This window comes from Mauremys mutica, chromosome 24, assembly GCF_020497125.1.
Source record: "Mauremys mutica isolate MM-2020 ecotype Southern chromosome 24, ASM2049712v1, whole genome shotgun sequence".
In the NCBI taxonomy this organism is placed as follows: Eukaryota; Metazoa; Chordata; order Testudines; family Geoemydidae; genus Mauremys; species Mauremys mutica.
Window position 1 is genome coordinate 14,155,463 of NC_059095.1, and position 22,470 is coordinate 14,177,932.

Sequence of the window (22,470 nt, forward strand, 5' to 3'; positions counted from 1 at the left end):
CAATGCCGAGAACAGGGGAAGGCTTAGGGCCCAGATCCCCCAAGGGACCTAGACACCTCACTCCTACTGACCGCAGCCTGAGGAGCTGAGAGACGAAGCGCCCTCTCCAAGTCAGCCCCATCTCACACAGAGAGTGAGCGAGAGCCCAGGCCCGTTGCCCACACCTGGGGCGTGGGGGGACCCAGGCGCCAATCCCAGCTCCAAATCAAGCCGAGTGGATTGAACCAGCCTGGTGGTGGTTCTGGGCTGGCTCTCATTCGGTCTCTCCTGTTGTAGGTGTCCCTCTTGGCATGAAGAATGAAACAGTTGCTGGGCTCTGGCTCTGTCGCCCAGTGGCTGGGGGCACTCACCTGGGAGCTGGATTCAAGTCTCTGCATTTGAACCCAGCCCACAGTTCCTGGCCTTAGAGCCCAAGGGCCCAATCCTACAAGGCTCATACACATTGCTTTACTCACATGAGGAGTCCCTACGTCTCTGCAGGCTCAGGCCCTGATTTATGACAGGAGCGGGGGTGGGTGTCCCCCTGCTTGGGACGAACACAGCTTGACGGAGCTGAATCACTTACAAGTTTTATTCCCCCCTATTTCTATTTTGTTTTTCATTCCTCTGCCCACCAGGCTTTGGAGATTCGGAGCAGGAAGCACATTCCAGAGACAAGGGTATGTCCTGCCTCTAGGGTGACCAGATGTCCCGATTTTATAGGGACAGTGACGATATTGGGGGCTTTTCCTTATATAGGCTCCAATTACCACCCCCCCCACATACACACCGTCCCGATTTTTCATACTTGCTGTCTGGTCACCCTACCTGCCTCCAGCCCCATCTCCATTAAACCAGGGCCTGCTAGGGACAGTGTGCTGATGCCCAGGGCTCTGCTGTTCCCGCTGGGAGAGGCACGACCCAGCCCAAGGCAATGCTTTGGGCTGCTTTTCATTACTTGGGAATTTTAGCTGGGGAATGAGGTGGAGGGGGGCACCATTTGCACCAGGACTGAATTTGGCTCAGTGGTTTACTCGCGGGCTGAGCCCATATACCTGCTCTGGGGGTGCCTGATCTATCACAGCCTCGCCAACCCCCCAGGGCTCAGAAATCCTGAGTCAGGGCACCCAAAATCATGAGATTTTAAAAATTAATTATTTGGGGATCTTCAGGTTTTTGAGTCTTTGGGGTTCTGTGGAAGCTGGAGCATCTTGGGTACTCGTGTGGCTCCAGAAACTGGGGCTTTAGAAAAATCACCAAAGATCAGGAGCCTTGCTATAAAACCAAGACAGGAGGCTGCACAGCTATTGGAAGGTGGTTTTCTGAGCACCTCGGCCAGTTCAGACCCTCTGGTTCCACAGGCAAAAAGCCATTCTGTAACCGGGTAACTTTGATTGTTTAACTTCGCAACCTTAGCATTCTTCTAATGTAGTTTTTACTTGTCTGTAGTATACAGTGAGTTGTGTTGCCATTATAATGAATAACAACTATTAGCTCTTAGTTAGCTAACGATTTGTCCATTCTGTAGTACTGTTAATACTGTCATTCTCAAAAGAAATGGAATTACTTAGTAATTTTAAAATAATTCAATTACTAATGTGACGGGGAGGCAAGGCCAGACGGCTACAGAAAAGTAGTGGGAGATAGATATATTAGCCCCAGGTTAAACAAATCCATGGTACCAGGATAAGTAAATGGCAGCTGCTCCAGGTCAATTAAGACACCTGGGGCCAATTAAGATCTTTCCAGAAGGCAGTGGAGATTGCTAGGTTGATTGGGACACCTGAAGCCAATCGGGACTGGCTGAAACTAGTTAAAAGCCTCCCAGTTAGTCAGGTAGGTGTGTGTGTGTCAGGAGCTGTGAGAAGTTGTGCTGGGAGCTGAGCTGCAGACACCATATCAGGTACAAGGAAGGAGGCCCTGAGGTAAGGGTGAAGTGGAGCTTGAGGAAGTGGGGGCTGCTGTGGGGAAGTAGCCAAGGGAATTGTATGTGTCCTGGTCCTAAAAGGTCAGCTACTATAGCTGATACTATTAGTGTCCCTGGGCTGGAGCCTGGAGTAGAGGGTGGGCCTGGGCTCCCCCCCACACACACCCTTTGCCCCCTGATTAATCACTGAGACTAGGAGACAACAGAGACTGTGCAAGGGAGGAGAACTTCTCCTCACCTCCCTCCCTGGCTTATGATGAAAATGGCTCAGTAGACTGTGACCCTAGAGAGAAGGGTTCAGGGGAGGGTCACAGTGAGCCTCTGAGGCTAGCAAAATCCATTAGGAAACACAGGACCCACAGAGACCAGGACAGAGCTTTGTCACACTAAGCAAAAATATACTTAAGTAATTTAGTTATTTACTATTTAATTACGCTGAGCTACTACACATGTCTCACAGAATTAACTTGTGTTTTGTTTCACCATTCCTAGGAATAAGGAGTAGTTACATTTCTTAAGTCATCTTTGGAAGCAAACTCCCAGCCCTTTGCACAGACAGAGAGAGCAAACTGCCTCATACAAGCCTCTACATTATGAACAGATGAATGATCATGTGCATGCACTGACACTTTTTTAAATAAATGCTTTTTTTATACTTTCTAGGCATGTCATAGGACAGCCTAAGTGACCGGTCCCCATTGAAAATGGCCTTGTCTGACAAAGTGCAGAGATACTGCCAGATGAGTTGGTGTGTGTTACCTAATCATTAACTGCTATTGCAAATGGCTCTCTAGAAAATTGTTTCTAAAGATAATGAAAGAATGAACAGGTGGATACTGAATGACTGATTTCGCTTGGGAGCTCTTGAAACAAATTAAGTTTACTCAAAAAATGAAATAGGCAGAATTGTGTCTAACTCCTTACTGAGCCCTCAAAAGTTAGGAAATGCCAGAATTAAGGTGCCTGTGTTTTCATTTGGCCCCATGGTGGGTGTGCGTTATGATACAGCCTTTAATTACATGATCACATACTATTTTTCCATAGGATCCTGCCTCATTCATTTCCTTAGACATGTTCTGCTTCATTCCTACAGGTGGGGGGTGTTGATGGTTATGTCTCAAGATGGCCCCCTTGTGGTGAGGACAGGTGCCTCATTTCCCTCAAATGTCATTCTCTAGGCAGCAGCAGCCCTAGGCTCCCATTCTGGGACATGGGGTACAGCCCTCCAGCTGCATCTGTAAGTGAGTCCACCCCCTGCCAGTGCTATGGAGAATCCTAACAAGAGGAAAATACTTCCACAGCCCTCAGGAGGTCAGGCCCCTTCCTCGTGCCAGGGTGTGGGAAGCTGCAGGCCAGCTCAGCACCCACTCTGCGGCATTACTAAAGGCTGGGCTGGGATTTAGTTCTGCGGCCCAGCTTCTTCCTCAGGGGCTCGGGCAGGTGCCATCCTCAAGCCACCCTTCCATTAGTATCACAGGGCCCTAGCTCAGCTTGCTTCCCAGCACCACCCCAAACTGTCACCCACAAGAACCAGGCCTGACATGCCTCACCGGTGCGATGGACGGGGGCTGAAGCTGACCACAGGAGTCCTTTAACCCCTTCTGAACAGCTGGTGTGGGACGGGTCATCTGCCCCTCCACAGGATGATGTAGAAATTCAGCCTCCGCATGTCATTAAGGACAATAGATAGCGTTCTGCCTCTTGCCCTTTCCAAAGATTCAGGCTCTCCAAGCTCCTCTCAGCAGCCTCTGGGGGAGATGTGATTATTTTTTTCATTCTTTTTTTCTTCTGCCAGACTACATACAAATGGAGACAGGTGCCCTTCTGTTACAGAGGGGTCTGATTTTGTAACAATCTTGTTACCACAAAACCCTAGATTTTTTTTTTAATATAAACATTATGAGCCTTATGAGCCCACAGATTTTACACCAGTGTAATCTCAAGGACTTCAACAAAGTTATTGACGATTGACACCAGTGTCACTGCAAGAGGAATCGGGTCCAGCCAGTCTACCCCTGCAAGAGCATGTGAAGCCAGCAGCAGGGATAGATCCTTTGATCCAGAATGGGGATATCATGATGTACCTGGCAAATTGGACAGCTGGTGCAGGGGAAAATGTGGATTTTTATCACTAGCTATTTCCAGTACTAACAGGATTCTCAGTCCCTGGCCATAGGACACCTGCTCAGACTAGGCAGGAGAGGCACAGCGACCACTAGTGCGATTGCTAGACACACTATGTACTCCTGGCTACATGTGAGAGAGAGGACTGAGATTATCTCAGCTCTGCACTGTGACTCCATGCTGTCAGCACGGTGAGGTCAGTGCTGAGATCAGCACTGGGCCTGAGTGCGCAATGCCACCTCGCACCTTTCTGGAGGACTGCCCAGTGCTCCCATTGGGAACTGAGCCCCTCTGTGCAGTCTCTTGGCCACAGGGGCCAAGAAGGCAGAGTGAAGGAATGAGAGAAAACAGCTATAAAGTAATAGAAAGGGATTCAAGAGACAACATGGGAAGGAGAGGAACCCAGAAGCATCCCTGAGGTCAGAGAGCCATCACTTGGGGTGCAGGCAACTCGCAGAGCCTCCCTGGCTGTCCATGTGCCTAGGGGCCACAGGGACCTGGCCGCCGCTTCCAGGAGCCGCACAGAGCCAGGGAGCCTGCCTTAGCCCTGAGCCCCTGCAGCGCCACTGACTGGACTTTTAACAGCCAAGTCAGCAGTGCCGACCGGAGCCACCAGGGTCCCTTCGACCAGGTGTTCCAGTCGAAAACCAGACGCCTGGCAACCCTAGCTGGGACACTGACCTGGCATTCTCCGATAAGGACAACATTGTGTGTATGGGGGAGAACAGGAGAACCAGACAAGAACCTGAAATCCGGCAGCCCATGGAGTCGTATCCTGCTGCTGCATGCCTGTTCAAGGCAGGCAGGGTCCAGTGGAAGTATCATAATGCATACACACAAGGGGGCCGAATTAAGGTTGAACAGGCATCCTTAATCTGGCACTTCATTATTTTTGAGTTCCTGACTTTGCAACCTTAACATTCCTTTAAGTTTTTTTTAAATGTGATTTCCTAATTCTTTTAAAAAACTTAGAATTTGACAAATACAAAAATTCCATCCTGTGGAACCACACTGACCCCTCCCTGGGTGTCACCAACAGGCTGGGATCTTTAGATCCACAGCACAGTTGTCTTGAGCTCATGGAGTAACCGGTTTCAGTAGAAGGCTTTTATCATAGAATCCTAGAACTGGAAGTCCCCTGCACTCAGAGCAGGACTAAGTATTATCTAGACCATCCCTGACAGGTGTTTGTCAAACCTGTTCTTAAAAATCCCCAATGATGGAGATTCCACAACCTCCCTAGGCAATTTATCCCAGGGCTTAACAACCCTGACATTTAGGAAGTTTTTCCTAATGTCCAACCTAAACTGCCTTTGCTGCAATTTAAGCCCATTGCTTCTTGTCTATCCTCAGAGGTTAAGAACAATTTTTCTCTGTCATCCTTGTGACAACCTTTTATGTACTTGAAAACGTTATCATGTTTCCCCCCTCAGTCTTCTCTTCTCCAGACTAAACAAATCCAATTTTTTCAGTCTTCCCTCACAGGTCATGTTTGCCAAGCCTTTAATCATTTTTGTTGCTCGTCTCTGGACTTTTTCCAATTAGTCCACATCTTTCCTGAAATGTGGCACCCAGAACTCCAATACTCCAGTGGAGGCCTAATCAGCTCGGAGTAAAGCGGAAGAATTTCTTCTCGTGTCTTACTTACAATATTCCTGCTACTACATCCCAGAATGGGTGTGGTGTTTTTTTTTTTGTTTTTGTTTTTTTTTTTGCAACAGTGTTACAATGTTGACTCATCTTTAGCTTGTGATCCACTACGACCCCTGGATCCCTTTCCGCAGTACTGGTATTGTCCTCAAACTTTATAAGCATACTCTGCTATACCAATATAATAAAAACCAGCAGGATCTTATTAAGAGGGATAAGGCAAAGATGCCACATTTATTGTAAATATAATAGTAAAGCAAAAGATAAAAGCAAACAATGTTGTTTTACTACTTATTTCTATCACAACTTATTTCTTATACACACACACACATGTGAATGTATGAATATATATATATATTCAATCATTCATTCAGGTTCTGTATAGGTGTTATAGTTAACAGCCTAGACGTTGCTCATGCCAAGTTACTGGCCAGGTATCTTGGTCATGAGGATGGAGCCGAGTTTGTGTCAGATGCACCTGATGCTCTTGGAGGCTGGCAGCAAAACCATAGACTCAAAGTCCCTAGTCTTCAGAGTCCAGTTTTGTAGGAATTTATTCCTATGTCAGTCCATGAGAGTTGCTTCATTCTGCTGTTGCTAAATCAATCAGCAGGTGGCTGACTCCATGTTGTCAGATGTGTTTTTCCTTCCTTTGAGGTGGTGGGATGGATTCCAGTTTGCCCTCTGGGGGGGTCATCTGGTTGATCCCACTTGACACCTTCTTCAGCAGACACTGAATTCTTCAGGCTGGTAACTCCCTAACCATTCATTCATTATTTAAACTAGGCACTCATTCACATACATTCTCTATCTTAATCACATCTATTTCACTTATCAGAGGGGTAGCCGTGTTAGTCTGGTTCTGTAGAAGCAGCAAAGAGTCCTGTGGCACCTTATAGACTAACAGACATTTTGCAGCATGAGCTTTCGTGGGTGAATACCCACTTGCATCTGAAGAAGTGGGTATTCACCCACGAAAGCTCATGCTGCAAAACGTCTGTTAGTCTATAAGGTGCCACAGGACTCTTTGCTGCATCTATTTCACTGTCTCTTTACCTTTTGGGGTGTTACCAATTTATGTGAGACTCCCTGTCTTTTAACATTCAAAAATAAAGTGAGATGAAAACTTAGAGGGTGGGGGTCTCTATCTATATACTATAACAGCTATTGTTTTGGCTTACTTAGAGTTAATTAATGTTTAACAAGTTTTATACAAAGTATTTCTTTGAGCAGGCTTCACACAGACACAGCTGGTGGCTTGCAGGTTAGAGGCTAAATCTTGGGAATCACATTTACTTCTAACATAAACCTTCAGTTATAAAGTATCAATTAACAATAAATCATTTCTAACAATAAATCATTTTTCATATAAACCATGTCTAATATAAACCTTCTTTAATATCCCTACATAATCCCCCTTTTGACACTACGATATACATATACTCGTTAGTGTCACTTTCTATGTAACCTGTTTAAAAGAAGGTACTGTGAGGCAACATGGGTTTGTGATTTCAATCTATTGTACATCCTTCTTATCCAAAAGCACATGCTAAACATTCCAATAATACAAATACAATTCAATACCAAGACAACTATTAAGGGATGTAGCATTACTGATAGAATGCCAGTGGTGGTTGGGGACCATCCAGAGAATATATCATACCAATGATAAGTTATTTGTTTCTCTGCAGTGGCAATTCTTAACATGTCCCCGTTGGCATGTATGATATTAATAGTCCGATTTCCTACTTGGTCATCTGTCTTTTAAAAATTTGGTCACTTCTTTGCTTTTAATTAGGCTATCAGTAAGGTTTTGCCATTTAATTCCAAGGTCAATCGAGAAGTCAGCCAGCTCAGCAGTTAGTGTTAGCTGAGACTTTTTTGGCCGCAGTAAATAGTAAGTGTGATTTTTAGTAAAAACAGTACTGACATTGCATTTACATTCATCTACTGGGGGGCTGCTAGCACTCTGCCCCTTGGTCTATGATCATTACAGTAGTTGTTGTCGTCGCAGGGCACAGGTGATTTGTTGCAAACAACCAAACAATTATAACCAGGTGAATATAACTAAAACCATTACAATTGACTAAACACCAGATAGAACCTAAACACAAATCCAAGCAATTATAGTTATAATAATTGGGAATACAATAAAACTATAACCATTACAATAATCGGGTACATTGACACATAAGATGAGGCCCAAGTTTGATGCTGCAATGGCCATCAAACAATAAAAGTTACTGAGGTCAGGACCTCCTTAAGCACACACAACAAATAAGATTTTGTTGGAGGACCACAGCTGTCATGCAAGGTTAAGCTGATTTGGACTTAAACTAACATTTATTTGCTAAAATGTTGCAGAATTTCCTATTTTTAACAGTTGTACTTAAGAGGTTTTTGGGGACCTGAAAGATGGGGCCCTGCAATTATGGGCCAAGGTCTTACAGGTTATGGGGGCCCAAGAACTACCCTTTAGGACTTGGGGAAGTAGAACCAGAGTGCATAGAGAAAAGTGTGGAATTAACAATACAAGCAAATGTAACTAACAATACAAATGTATTAATTAAACCTAACAAAAAATAAACCTGATGCACTGGGGACCAAAGTCTTTTGGACACAAGTGGTGATTGATAAGTTGGATGGACATGGGGGAAGTAGAGAGAGGAAAAGACATTTGCTCTGTCTAGTGTAGTATTTTTTTTTCTGGACCCAATGCTAGCACAGGACACCACTAGAGACAGACACAGAACATGCAACACAGAACACTGAACACAGACTTTGTCGCGACACTATAACCATGGTATTTTATAACTCTTCAGCTGGTACCAGCTCTCCTGATGTTCTGGTTTTAGAGCCTGAAAGATAAAAGCTTAGAAATAAATTAGCACAGTGCTTCCACATGGCAGACCCTGCTTAGTCTCTGCCACAGTGTGTTTGGTACTTGGGGCTGCACAAATGCTAATTAAGTGGTGCAAAAAAATTTTCATTTTAAAATTTCCAGCCACTTTGCCATGGCCTGGAGGTCTGAGGCAGAAGCAGGCACTGTTGTTACTGTTGCAATGGCATTCTGGCCCTGGGAGGAGGAATCTACCCAAATATTCCCCTTTCCACTCTCCAGAGGGGTCCCAAAAATTTGCCCCTTCTGGGGTCTCAAATGTTCCTTCTTCTGATGTTACTGCTGCTGTAAGATGTGAGAGTGCTGTTTTAACTCTCTGTACCCAACCTTAAGGGCACTTAACTGGGTTTGAGTACTACATACATTTTCATTTCGCTGCTTTTGCAGCAGAGGCTTGTAAATCTTGGTGCAGTTTTTTATTTTTACATTTAGCCAATTGAAGGAATACCTTATTACAGGTTTCCCATAGAAGCCAAACTGCAGCTGCTTCCTTTTCATCGGAGTTGAGGGTTTATATATTAATAAGTACCTAGTCAGTTTGTTTTTGTTTTTAAGGATCTCTTTAGACAGTGTTTTCTTAAACATTTTCCCAACAGTTGTGAACAACAACCAACCACAACAAAACCAAATTGATAAATATTAAGCACTATAACCCCTAATTCCTAAAAGAGCAGCTTACAAAAGTTGTTTCATATATTTTCTTCCCACGTTTCCCGGGGGTCCCAAGCCTCTTTTTCCCAATGAGCCATTACTTTCCAATTTTCTACCCCTTTTTCCAGTTGGGATAGTTTTTCTTTTAGAGATATTTTCTCCTCTTTACAGGCTGCTAGGCAGAGGTAGCTGTCATTACAAGCCTCCCACAGCAGCCAGATCCCTGCAGCATCTCTTTTTGCTGCATTTGGGGGTTTACATATGAGGATACATTGGGCCAATCTATTCTCTAGATCCAATATAGACCAAGCATCTGCGAGGGCTTGTTCAGTCCAAGGACTGTGCCCATATTTCTGAAGGATTTGTTTAAAGGGTGTTATTTCTTTTACAAAAGGTGAGGTTGGAGCTCCTTCAAACTGCATTCCTCCCTCCGAGACTGTTCTCCCTTGTCTTTTCTTAAACATTTTTAACATGTGTATGGTTTTATTCGTCACCCGTGAACCCTTGCAGCGAGTGTATAGTTTCCTTTGTCACCCCTGAACCCTTGCAGCGAGTGACACAGCCTAAATTATCATATCCTGCTACCCCTGATCTCATTCAGCGAGCAGCTTTACCTTGGCATATAGGCTCTTGTTACCCCTGATTTTTCAGTGAACACTTTGGATATGATTAATTGTAGCTTAAAGTTTCTATGAGCTCTTTATTTTCCTGCTACCTATCCGGAGGCCACCAGGTTTGGTTAACCAAGAATAGAACCGTGCTCTGTAGAGCCGGTTGTGTGCGCACAGATTGGTTTACAATAACTGAGGCAAAAATACAATAATCCCCCTTTCGCTATTCTCCACCAAAATGTTATACCAATATAATAAAAACCAGCAGGATCTTATTAAGAGGGATAAGGCAAAGATGCCACATTTATTGTAAATATAATAGTAAAGCAAAAGATAAAAGCAAACAACGTTGTTTTACTACTTATTTCTTATACACACATTTTATATATATATATATATATATATATATTCATTCAGGTTCTGTATAGGTGTTATAGTTACCAGCCTAGACATTGCTCATGCCAAGTTACTGGCCAGGTATCTTGGTCATGAGGATGGAGCCGAGTTTGTGTCAGATGCACCTGATGCTCCTGGAGGCTGGCAGCAGAACCATAGACTCAAAGTCCTTAGTCTTCAGAGTCCAGTTTTATAGGAATTTATTCCTATGTCAGTCCATGAGAGTTGCTTCATTCTGCTGTTGCTAAATCAATCAGCAGGTGGCTGGCTCCATGTTGTCAGATGTTTTGTTTTTCCTTCCTTTGAGGTGGTGGGGTGGATTCCAGTTTGCCCTCGGGGGGGGTGTGTCATCTGGTTGATCCCACTTGACACCTTCTTCAGCAGACACTGAATTCTTCAGGCTGGTAACTCCCTAACCATTCATTCATTATTTAAACTAGGCACTCATTCACATACAGTCTCTATCTTAATTACATCTATTTCACTGTCTCTTTACCTTTTGGGGTGTTACCAATTTATGTGAGACTCCCTGTCTTTTAACATTCAAAAATAAAGTGAGATGAAAACTTACAGAGGGTGGGGGTCTCTATCTATATACTATAACAGCTACTGTTTTGGCTTACTTAGAGTTAATTCATGTTTAACAAGTTTTATACAAAGTATTTCTTTGAGCAGGCTTCACACAGACACAGCTGGTGGCTTGCAGGTTAGAGGCTAAATCTTGGGAATCACATTTACTTCTAATATAAACCTTCAGTTATAAAGTATCAATTAACAATAAATCATTTTTCATATAAACCATGTCTAATATAAACCTTCTTTAATATCCCTACAACTCTCTATGCCATTATCTAAATCATTGATGATGATATTGAACAGAACTGGACCCAGAACCGATCCCTGCAGGATGCAACTCATTATGCCCTTCCAGCTTGACTGTGAACCACTGATGATTACTCTCTGGGAATGATTTTCCAAACAGTTATGCACCCACCTTATAGTAGCTCCATCTAGGTTGTATTTCCCTAGTTTGTTTATGAGATGGTCATGCGAGACAGTATCAAAAGCCTTACTAAAGTCAAGATATACCACGTCTACCGCTTCCCCGCCCCCCTCTTTCCACAATGCTTGTACCCTGTCTAAGAAAGCTATCAGGTTGGTTTGACACGATTTGTTCTTGACAAATCCATGCTGACTGTTGTTATCTTATTATCTTCTAGGTGTTTGCAAATTGCTTAATTATTTGCTCCATTATTTTTCCGGGTACAGAAGTTAAGCTAATTCCCCGGGTTGTCCTTATTTCCCTTTTTATAAATGAGCACTATATTTGCCCTTTTCCAGTCTTCTGGAATGTCTTCCATGACTTTTCAAAGATAATCACTAATGGCTGAGCTATCTCCTCAGTCAGCTCCTTAGGTATTCTAGGATGCATTTAATCAGGCCCTGGTGATTTGAAGACATCTAACTTGTCTAAGTAATTTTTGACTTGTTCTTTCCCTATTTTAGACTCTGATCCTACCTCATTTTAATTATTATTATGTTAGACATCCAGTTGCCACCAACCTTCTTGGTGTAAACCGAAACAAAGAAGGCATTAAGCACCTCTGCCATTTCCACATTTTCTGTTATCTTTCCTGCCTCATTGAGTAACGGGCCTACTCTGTCCTTCGTCTTCCTCTTGCTTCTAATGTATTTGTAGAATGTTTTCTTGTTTCCTTCCATTTTGTGCCTTGGCTTTTCTAATTTTGTCCCTACATACTTGTATTCCGAGTTTCCATTTTTTTGTAGGACTGTTTTTTGAGTTTTAGATCGTTGAAGATCTCCTGGTTAAGCCAGGGTGGTCTCTTGCCATACTGCCTATCTTTCCTACACAGTGGGATAGTTTGCTCTTGTGCCCTTAATGTTTCTTTGAAAAATTGCCAACTGTCTTCAATTGTTTTTCCCCTTAGATTTGCTTCCCATGGGATTTTACCTACCAACTACCTGAGTTTGCTAAAGTCTGCCTTCTTGAAATCCATTGTCCTTATTGTGCTGTTCTCCCTCCTACCATTCCTTAGAATCATGAACTGATCATTTCATGATCACTTTCACCCAAGCTGCCTTTCACTTTCAAATTCTCAACCAGTTCTTCCCTATTTGTCAAAATCAAATCTAGAATAGCCTCTCCCCTAGTAGCTTTCTCCACCTTCTGAAATAAAAATTGTCTCTAATTCATTCCAAAAACTTGTTGGATAATCTGTGCCCTGCTGTGTTATTTTCCCAACTGATGTCTGGGTAGTTGAAGTCCCCCCCCCCCCACCAGTTCCTGTGCTTTGGATGATTTTTTTTTTTTTGTTTAAAAAAAGCCTCATCCACCTCTTCTTCCTGGTTTGGTGGTCTGCAGTAGACCCCTACCATGACATCACCCTTTTTTTTTTACCCCTTTTATCCTTACCCAGAGACTTTCAAGAAGTCTCTCTTATTTCTACCTCAACCTCAGTCCAAGTGTGTACATTTTTAATATATAAGGCAACACCTCCTCCCTTTTTCCCCTGCCTGTCTTTCCTGAGCAAGCTGTATCCTTCTATACCAATATTCAAGTCATGCATATTATCCCACCAAGTGTCTGTGGTGGCAACTATGTCATAGTTGTTTGTTTACTAGTATTTCTAGTTCTTCCTGCTTATTCCTCATGCTTCGCACATTAGTATACAGACATCTAAGATACTGATTTAATTTTCCCCCCAAAGTTTTGTCTTGTTTCTCCCTTATTTCTGCTATAACAGCCCATGCTCCCCCCAGATTCCAACCCTTCTCCCAGGTTTTTGACTTACCTGTGGGCTTTGGTCACCTGCTCCCGTTGAACCTAGTTTTAAAGCCCTACTTACAAGGTTAGCTAGTCTGTAGCCAAATATGCTCTTCCCCTTCCTTGATAGGTGGACCCCATCTCTGTTTAGCAGTCCTTCTTCCTGGAACGGCATCCTGTAGTCAAGGAAGCCGAAGCCCTCCTGGCGACACCATCCTCCCAGCCAGGCATTCACCTCCAGGATGCATCTGTCTCTGCCGAGGCCCCTATCCTTGACTGGAAGGACTGAAGAGAACACCACCTGCACTCCCAACTCCCTCACCCTTACTCTCACAGCCCTGTAGTCACTTCTGATCTGCGGAGGGTCATACCTTACAGTATCATTAGTGCCCACATGGATGAGTAGCAGGGGGTACTAGTCAGAGGGCCGGATGATCCTTGACAATCCCTCCACAACGTCTCAGCTATGGCCCCTGGCAGGCAGTGTACCTCGTGGGATGCCATGTCAGGGCAACAGATGGGTGTCTCCATCCCCCTCAAAAGAGAGTGACCAACTGCCACCACCATATGTTTCCTCCTGGGAGTGATGTCTGTGATCCTCCCAGCTTTTCCTCCTCCTCCTTTTGGGGGTGATTCCTCATTGCCAGGGCAGCATAACGGTTTTCCATCACCATGGTGGGTGGGTTGGGAGTAGGGGTGGAGCACTGCTTGCTGCCAGAAGTAACCAGCAGCGAGTGTCCTCCCTGTACCAGAGTCTTATCATCCTCCTGGGGGGCGTGACAGCAGTCCTCTCTCGCTGGGTAGCCTCCTCAGCCTTGGAAGTCTCCATATGAAAACTGTCAATGAATTCCTCACGTGCACGGATGCTCCTCAGCCTAGCCACCTCCTCCTGTAGCTCTCCCATCTGCTTCCTAAGAGATTCCACCAGCAGGCACTTCTCACACTGGATGGTCTGCCCAGCCTGGCTTTCTGTAAGTGGGAAATGCAGGCTGCAAATCCACACCAGGATCTGGGTAGAGGCATCCATGGTTAGGATCTCTGTCTGGATACAGCCACAGGTGGAGGAGACAGGAGTAATATTAGCACTGGCAAAGCGGCCCTTCCTAACCATCATGATTATATTATGACTCGCCCTCTCAAAGTCCCCTGTTTGCTAGCTTCCCTTGGTCGCTTAGCTTCTGGCTTTTAAGGCCTTTCCTCCTAGGTCAGCTCTTTATCTTCTCTTATAATGTTCAGTTTTAGGCATTTATACAATCAGCCTTATGTGTTGACATTTCTGAGGCTTGTTTGAAGCCTATTTTTTTTTTAAATAGAGCTTAAGTCTTAGTGAAATTGTGTTAGGCTGATTCTGAAAAAACAAACTGACTTTTGCACATGAAGACTTTATTACAGTCCTTTGTTCCTGTGCACTCAAGTAACTAAACTCAGGTGATTTACATGTAAGCAGACTCTGAATGAGCTCTTCCCTCTTCCCGCAGTTCCAGCAGGCGCGGGACCGACCCCCGGACTTGGCCCCCCAGAAGCACCGCACGACCGCTGTCCCTGGCGCTGTGTCACCCGCCCCGCCCCGAACGCCCTCCAGGCAGGGCCCCTCCCGGCACGGCCCGAACCCCCCCTCAGGCACAGTGCCGCCGCCGGGCCCCAGTGGTGAACTGTGGGAAAAAGACTTCAGGAGCTGATCTTGTTTTCATGGACACACCCACCTGCCTAGGTGCTCAGCATGATGGGATTGCTTGCCCCAATTATCATTTATGGCTGATCTTGGATTCCTTCCCCTCCCCACCCCATTATTGGGGCAGGAGTGATAAAGGGTTGTTGTGCAAACGGAGGGCAGCAGAACTGTACCCGGTATACCCTGACGGAGCAACTCACCCTCAACTCAACAGCACTTGCTAGGCAGGGGACATAGGTTCCAAAACTCAAGGAATTGAGAAAAAGTGTGCACCATTTGAATGGGTCCGCTGTGTCACCCGCCCCGAATGCCCTCCAGGCACTGTCCCTCCCGGCACGGCCCGAACCCCGCCCCTCAGGCCCAGCGCCGCCGCCGGCCCCAGCTCCGCCCTGACCCCACCCAGAGCCCGGGAACGGCCCCCGTGACGTCAGCGACCCGAACCACGTGCTCTCAGCGCGGCCGCACGGGGGCGCAGCCGCCAGGGTCTCAGCCCCGCCCCTTTCCCAGCGTGCTCCGGGGCACAGCGCGGGGCGGACGCTGTTACACAAAGGGGCTGCGCGGAGGAAATGGCGGCCGTGGGGGCTGAGGGCAGCGGCAAAATGGAGGAGGCGGCGGCGGCTAACGGGGCGGGCAGCGCCGGGGACGGGCCCCCTAAGAGGTGAGGCGCCGCCGGCGGAGCCCCGACCCCACGGGGCTCGGGCCCTGGCGCGTCGCGGGTGGCCGCCTGGTCGGGGGAGCAGGAGGCCGCGTCCCCGCGTGTGTGGGCCGGGGCCTCGGGCCGGCTGCGGGCGGGGGGCTTCAGAGGCGGAGGGCTCGGTGGGCGGAAGGAGCCGGTGCGGACAGCAGCGGCCTGGCTGAGTGAGGGTGTCGGGCCTGGCGGGATGGGGGTTTAAGAGCTGGAGCAAGGGCCGTGCTGGAGGCTGGGGAGCCATCGGTGAGGGCACTGGGGGGGGTAGGATGGTAGTGGTGCGGGAGCCTGGGGGTCTGGCTGAGTGTGGGCACTGGGGGGGGGTAGGATGGCAGTGGTGCGGGAGCCTGGGGGTCTGGCTGAGTGCGGGCACGTGGGGGGGATAGGATGGCAGTGGTGCGGGAGCCTGGGGATCCCGCTGAGTGCGGGCACGGGGGGGGGTAGGATGGCAGTGGTGCGGGAGCCTGGGGGTCTGGCTGAGTGTGGGCACTGGGGGGGGTAAGATGGCAGTGGTGCGGGAGCCTGGGGGTCTGGCTGAGTGCAGGCACGGGGGGGGGGGATAGGATGGCAGTGGTGCGGGAGGCTGGGGATCCCGCTGAGTGCGGGCGCGGGGGGGGATAGGATGGCAGTGGTGCGGGAGCCTGGGGATCCCGCTGAGTGCGGGCACGGGGGGGGTAGGATGGCAGTGGTGCGGGAGCCTGGGGGTCTGGCTGAGTGTGGGCACTGGGGGGGGGTAAGATGGCAGTGGTGCGGGAGCCTGGGGGTCTGGCTGAGTGCGGGCGGGTGGGGGGTAGGATGGCAGTGGTGCGGGAGGCTGGGGACTGGCTGAGTGCGGGCACGACGGGGGGGGTAGGATGGCAGTGGTGCGGGAGCCTGGGGGTCTGTCTGAGTGAGGGCGGTTGGGGTGGGATGGCATTGGTGTTTCTCCCTCCCCGCAAGATTAGCTTGCTGCATTTTTATTTAAAAAGAAAAGTGTGAATGGGCGTTGCTTGGGGCACTGTCCTCTTAGGCTTGTTACTTTTTCCTGATGCTGGTCCTGCTAGAGTACTTGATTGAATAGCCATTTTGCCTGTTTTGGGCTAAGTGGCATGGCCGAGGCAGCTAGGGATGTTAAATTGAGACCTGTTTCATGCAATGCAGTAATGTCATTAGGGTCCCATGTTTTTGATTTCTATGATCAGGTGGGATCTTAATAAATCTCTACTCTTCATTATTGAGTCTGCTAAGCAGGTTTGGGACTTCAGAACAGTTTCTTGGCATCTGGACACTTCCCTAGCTGGAGGGTGAAGCAGAATAGTCATGGTGCTGACAAATTCTCTTGCTCCCATCTTGATGTAAACGAGGGTGCAGGTCTTGGTATCCACTGCTAGTGTTTCTTCTGTGTTGCTGTCTTGGTATCAGGGACTGTGGAAGCTCTGCTAGTAACCTCTGATGTTTCCTCCACTAGAAAGACTGAGGAATGCATACTAATGTGCCCCTATTGATCTAAAAAAGACTAGTTAAGTCATATTCAGTCAAGCCTAGCTGCTACCAGTTATTTTGTATGTTTCAGCATCAGGAAAAGAGAGATGCTGGTTCCTCTTGTGTTAGATGCAGCTTGTGCCATGGTTTCCTGATGCCTTGAATCAGTCAGGCCTTGTTATCCTACCTTTATTGAGTTAGATCATAATCAGAGTCATTACTCTTAAGCAGTATTAACTTTGCCTCTGTGTTTATCTTTGGGGTTTAAACTATAGATTCTTATACCAAACTCATCACCATACTATCTGAGCACCTTCCAACAGTCATGTTGCTTAATGCACTAACATCTGCCATGTTTTGTGTTCTCACATTCTCTCGAGGGGGAGAAGGGTGTTCAGTGATGTCTTGTTTTGGAATTCTTTGAATATGCATATACACATAATTGCTATTTTTGTTAAACAAAGGAAGGTTAAAGTGATGTGCCTTGCACTTTGAGTGGAAGGTGGGGAGGTATGAGACAGTCCTTAATTCCTGTGGGAGTTCATTCTAGTCTTGGGTCAGCCACTGAGTTCTGTCTCCTGCAGAGATTACTCATGAGGGAGTTCTGTGCTAAAAAAATTAAAAGTACTGTGCTCAATATTTTAAAATTTTGCAAAATTCTGCATATTTTATTTAACAAAATAACACAATATAATCACTTTTTCAGTTGTTTAAAATACCCATCAGCAAGTATGTTTGTAACAATACAAACAACAAAAAAGATTCAGGAAATGTTTTTTGATTCCTTACTAGGCATATTAGCACATCTCTGTGGTTTCACAGTGAGCCAGAGTGACAGTCATGCATACCCAGCCCTGCCCTCCTCATCCAGGTGTCGGGCAAACAGGCCCAGCCGGGCAGGATCCAAATGTGGAGGGGCTTAGTGTATGGAGGGGGATCGATGTGTGGGATGAATTCTGTGTGGGTGGCTTGGTGGAGGATGTGCGTGCAAGGTGAATCTGGAAGTACTGGGGCTCGGAGGTGCAGGAGGAATGGGAATTCCTGGGGGGCGGGCCCAAGTGAAGGTGGTTGGGGCTCAGTGGGAGGGAGGATGGGTGTGGGAGGGGAAGTCCAGGTGCAGGGGGGGTCTGGATGCAGGGGGGTTGGGCACATGAGGGGCAGCTCCCCACACAGTGACCCCTCCCCCCCGTCACTGGGAGCGATGGGGTCAGGAAGTGGGGTGTGTGTGCAGAGCTTTCTGAAGTGGGGGAGGTTCCTGGAGGTGGGTCTGACCCAACCCCAGGAGCAGCCCGTGCAGGAGAGGAGGAAGTCCTGTCCCTGTCTCCCCCCACCCCCACCTCCTGATGTGGTGATTTACATCTCCCCTGGCTGCTCCTGATGCCCAAACCAGACTTGCCCCCTTCTCTCTCTCCTTCCCCCTCCCCCCACTGCTCGGAAGGTGCATGTGAATGAATTTATCTGCAGGGGACATTAATTCTGCGCTTGTGCAGTGATGGAGAATTCCCCCAGGAGTAATAGATCACCTTCCCTTATTGTAGAAAGTTCACTTGTTCCTGAGGAGTGAAGGGGTTAAGAATGGTCTTCATCTTAGAACTTTAGGGCAACCTCTTAGATGTACTAGGCCCAGGCCATCAAATTCCTTGAGGATAAGGACAGAGACCTTGAACTTGATTTGATATTCTATGAGAAGCTAGTGTAGAGAGCAGAGGATAGGTGTGATGTAATAATGGGAGCCACTGTTGCTGAGGAGATTGTGTGTGATAGAGAGGAAAGGCCGTTTGGAGGCCAGTGTACAACGGTAGCCAAGTCTAGCATATAATTTGCCAGATCCTTGACTCCTTGTCCTGTCGGTGAACAGCTGTCTTTTGCCATGCTTTGGAATTTGGAGTCCATGAGTCCTTATGGTTGAAATAAGATCATGGGACTGTCTTGTTGCCTTGGAGCTGGAAGAGTTCTGAATATTGACTCTGGACTTTCTGACCTGCCATAAATTTATGGCAACCAAAATTTGGCTTATAAACAGCTGTCATCTCAGTCTTAGGGGCTCAGTAAAACAGGAAGATGAGAATGTGGAGGCTGAGCCAGAAACACTTCTTTCATCTTTGTCTCCACCAGAAAAGCAGCCAGTGCTTCCCCTTCTGGCGATATGAAGGCCTTTCTGAGGTCTTAGACTTAGAACTCACTGATTCAGCAAAAAAAAGCCCACAGATTTCTTATATTCTGCAGAACAAGCAATTGAGGATGTGACCACCTTATATGTAGCTCACTACCCCCAGTGTCTTTTCTCCTCCCTCACTCTCCCCTCCCTTTTAGAACCAAGCACACCAAATTTGGTCTTTGAGAAAGGCTTGAATATTTTCACTTGTATGACCTTTCAGCTCTGGTAGTGACCAGAGCATCTTGGGATGTAAGCTTAGTTTTTGGCCACTTTGTAGGTGAGACTTGGCAGTTATTGAGCAGTGATGGCAAGATGACTGCCTTCAGTGAGACATGCTGCTTTATAAATTTGGCTGCTGGAGGATCAAAATAAGGACATCCACTACTTTTTGGTTAGAGAGGCAGAGTTCTTCCTGACTTCATGTGAGACTGAACTTTTTTCCAGAGGGAGGTTCTCTGCCTCTAGGGGCAGGCCATCAGTTGGATCAAGCTCCGTAGAGCAAAGTTGAGTCAAGATATGAACGTCACCGTTATTGAATATATCTCCAACCTTGTCCAGGCAAATACCAATACTGCTTTCTAACCTTTGGTGTCTTCACCACCAGCTTTTCATGAAACTTCTGCCTGTGGCAATGGGCTTTCTTGGGTGTCTGGTTATTTGTATCTGACTGTACCTAGCGCGCACACTGTAAGATGTACCTCAGGCCAGCCAGGTCTACACTCAAAAGTTAAGTCGACCCAGCTACATTGTTCGGGGGTGTGAAAAATCCACATGCTTGAATGACGTAGTTAAGCCAACCTAACCCCTGGAGTTGATAGTGCTAGGTTGCTGGAAGAAGTCTTCCATTGCCTAGTTACCTCCTCTCGGGGAGTCGGATTAGCTATGCTGATGGGAAAAGTGCTTATACTGAAGTGCTACAGTGGCATAGATCCAGTGCTGCAGCTGTGCCACTGTAGCACTCCAAGTGTAGACAAGCCTTCAGAAAAGTGTGTAAAGCATCCTGAGTCCTTAGGAAAAAAAACAGGAGTACTTGTGGCACCTTAAAGACTAACAAATTTATTTTAGCATGAGCTTTCGTGAGCTAAAGCTCACTTCTTCGGATGCATAGAATGGAACACACAGACAGGAGATATTTATACATACAGAGAACATGAAAAGGTGGAAGTATGCATACCAACAGGCAGAGTCTAATCAATTGAGATGAGCTATCGTTAGCAGGAGGAAAAAAAACTTTTTGAAGTGATAATTAAGATGGCCCATAGAAGGTGTGAGGAGAACTTAACATAGGGAAATAGATTCAATTGGTGTAATGACCCAACCATTCCCAGTCTTTGTTTAAACCACAGTTAATTGTATCTAGTTTGCATATTAATTCAAGTTCAGCAGTCTCTCTTTGGAGTCTGTTTTTGAAGTTTTTTTGTTGCAAAATTGCCACCTTCAAGTCTGTCACTGAGTGGTTAGAAAGGTTGAAGTGTTCTCCCACTGGTTTTTGAATGTTATGATTCCTGATGTCAGATTTGTGTCCATTTATTCTTTTGCGTAGAGACTGTCCGGTTTGGCCAATGTACATGGCAGAGGGGCATTGCTGGCACATGATGGCATATATCACGTTGGTAGATGTGCAGGTGTACGAGCCCCTGATGGTGTGTCTGATGTGATTAGGTCCTGTGATGGTGTCACTTGAATGGATATGTGGACAGAGCTGGCATCGGGCTTTATTGCAAGGATAGGTTCCTGGGTTAGTGTTTATGTTGTATGGTGTGCGGTTGCTGGTGAGTATTTGCTTCAGGTTGGGAGGCTGTCTATAAGCGAGGACTGGCCTGTCTCCCAAGATCTGTGAGAGTGAGGGATCATCTTTAAGGATAGGTTGTAAATCTTTGATGTGCTGGAGAGGTTTTAGTTGGGGGCTGTAGGTGATGGCTAGTGGTGTTCTGTTATTTTCTTTTTTAGGCCTGTCCTGTAGTAGGTGGCTTCTGGGTACTCTTCTGGCTCTGTCAATCTGTTTTTTCACTTCAGCAGGTGGGTATTGTAGGTTTAAGAATGCTTGATAGAGATTTTGTAGGTGTTTATCTCTGTCCGAGGGATTTGAGTCCTTAGGGTTTGCCTAAACAAGTCCACTCCCTTTCCATCACAAAAGGCTGAATTCACTGGAGCCTTAAGAGGCGCCATAGCTGAAAAGCTTGTTTAACAGGATTTTTCATACTGTTAGGGGGACAGTGTCCTTTGAGAGGTTCCCATGTAAACCTGTAGCATTTTTTCTACAGGTGGTAAGCCTTGTGTTCATGTGACACTATTTACCAGGCTACATATTGGGAGTCTGCATGGTGTAGTGCCTTAACCACTTGGATATCTGTGCTGCAGTACCTCAGAATATTAGAGATTCTCTTCTGTTGGGGATGAAGGAGGAACATTGCTATTGGGATTTCCAGCTTACCTACCTCACTGGCTTTTTTTGCAGTATTCGTGATGTCTCAGGGAGGGTTGGAGGTACTTAAACTCACCTTGGGGGGAGGGGGGGGCTACTATGGCTTGTTCTTCCAAGAGTTGGGGATTCATGGGGACAGTTCTTAAAGGAAAATAACTCTTAAATACCATAGTTACTGACTTTTAGACTGCCAAAATGGATCCCTGCTCATGTTCCCCACTTCAGAGCATCAAGTTAAAGTTTCCTAAATCACTTGAAAGAAAGTAGTTGAAGCCACTTGCTTGAGGTTGGTTGTCCAAACAGACATTGGTTTCTAGGAGAGCTGAGCATGTTTGCCACGATTGTACTCACCCAAAGAATTTGGATCCCTATAGTCAATCATCCTAAAAAACTATACTGAGGTCTTGTCTATGCTACAGAGTTTTGTCATCACAAGTTACGCTGATGATCAAAACCCAGTATGATCACAGCGCTTGTGCATGTTGGTACAATGCTGCTTCTGTTGGCAGAGAGTGTCCACAGTTGGTGCTCTGACATTGATGGAGAGCAGTGCACCGTGGGTAGCTATCCCACTGTGCTACTCGCCACCTTCTGCAGCTAGGAGTTGTGGGAAGGTGGAATGGATTGCAGTGCATCATGGGTGTGGTGGGAAGGTGGAATGGATTGCAGTGCATCATGGGTGTGGGCTCAATGTCCCATGATGCAGTTTTTTTTCCGTCTTATCGTTCCATGGGTTTCTGACTGCATTTCGTGGCATTTTTCAACAACCCCAGTTTACTGTGCACCTGCCATCTCTGTCTGAAAGGATGGATCCTGCACTGCTCTCAACTACTGTGGTCGCTGTTATGAACCCATTGTGGCTGGTCATGCAGTATATCGTGAGCACCCATTCTGAACAGGAATCAGAGGTTCCTGGTCTACTGTGTGCCATGGAAAGAAACACCAGATTACTTTTGGTATTCATGGAACAGGTGCACATGGACTATCACTTTTGGACTGTGTGGTGGTACCACAGTGTTATGCAGGTCTGGGATGATAAGCAGT

General features: G+C 46.6%; 1 protein-coding gene across 2 annotated transcripts in view; it reads left to right on the top strand.

The window, feature by feature from the left end:
• Window positions 1–15,200: 15,200 nt before the first annotated feature.
• The window catches only part of HNRNPM (heterogeneous nuclear ribonucleoprotein M), a 55,580-nt gene continuing 48,310 nt past the window's right edge, over window positions 15,201–22,470 (top strand). The window contains exon 1 of one of the 2 annotated variants that reach the window (XM_044998470.1): window positions 15,201–15,352. In XM_044998470.1, coding sequence (XP_044854405.1) covers window positions 15,261–15,352 — 92 coding nt within the window. In that variant the 5' untranslated portion in view covers window positions 15,201–15,260. The remainder of the gene's footprint in view (window positions 15,353–22,470) is intronic. The other variant, XM_044998468.1, reaches the window with a different exon arrangement.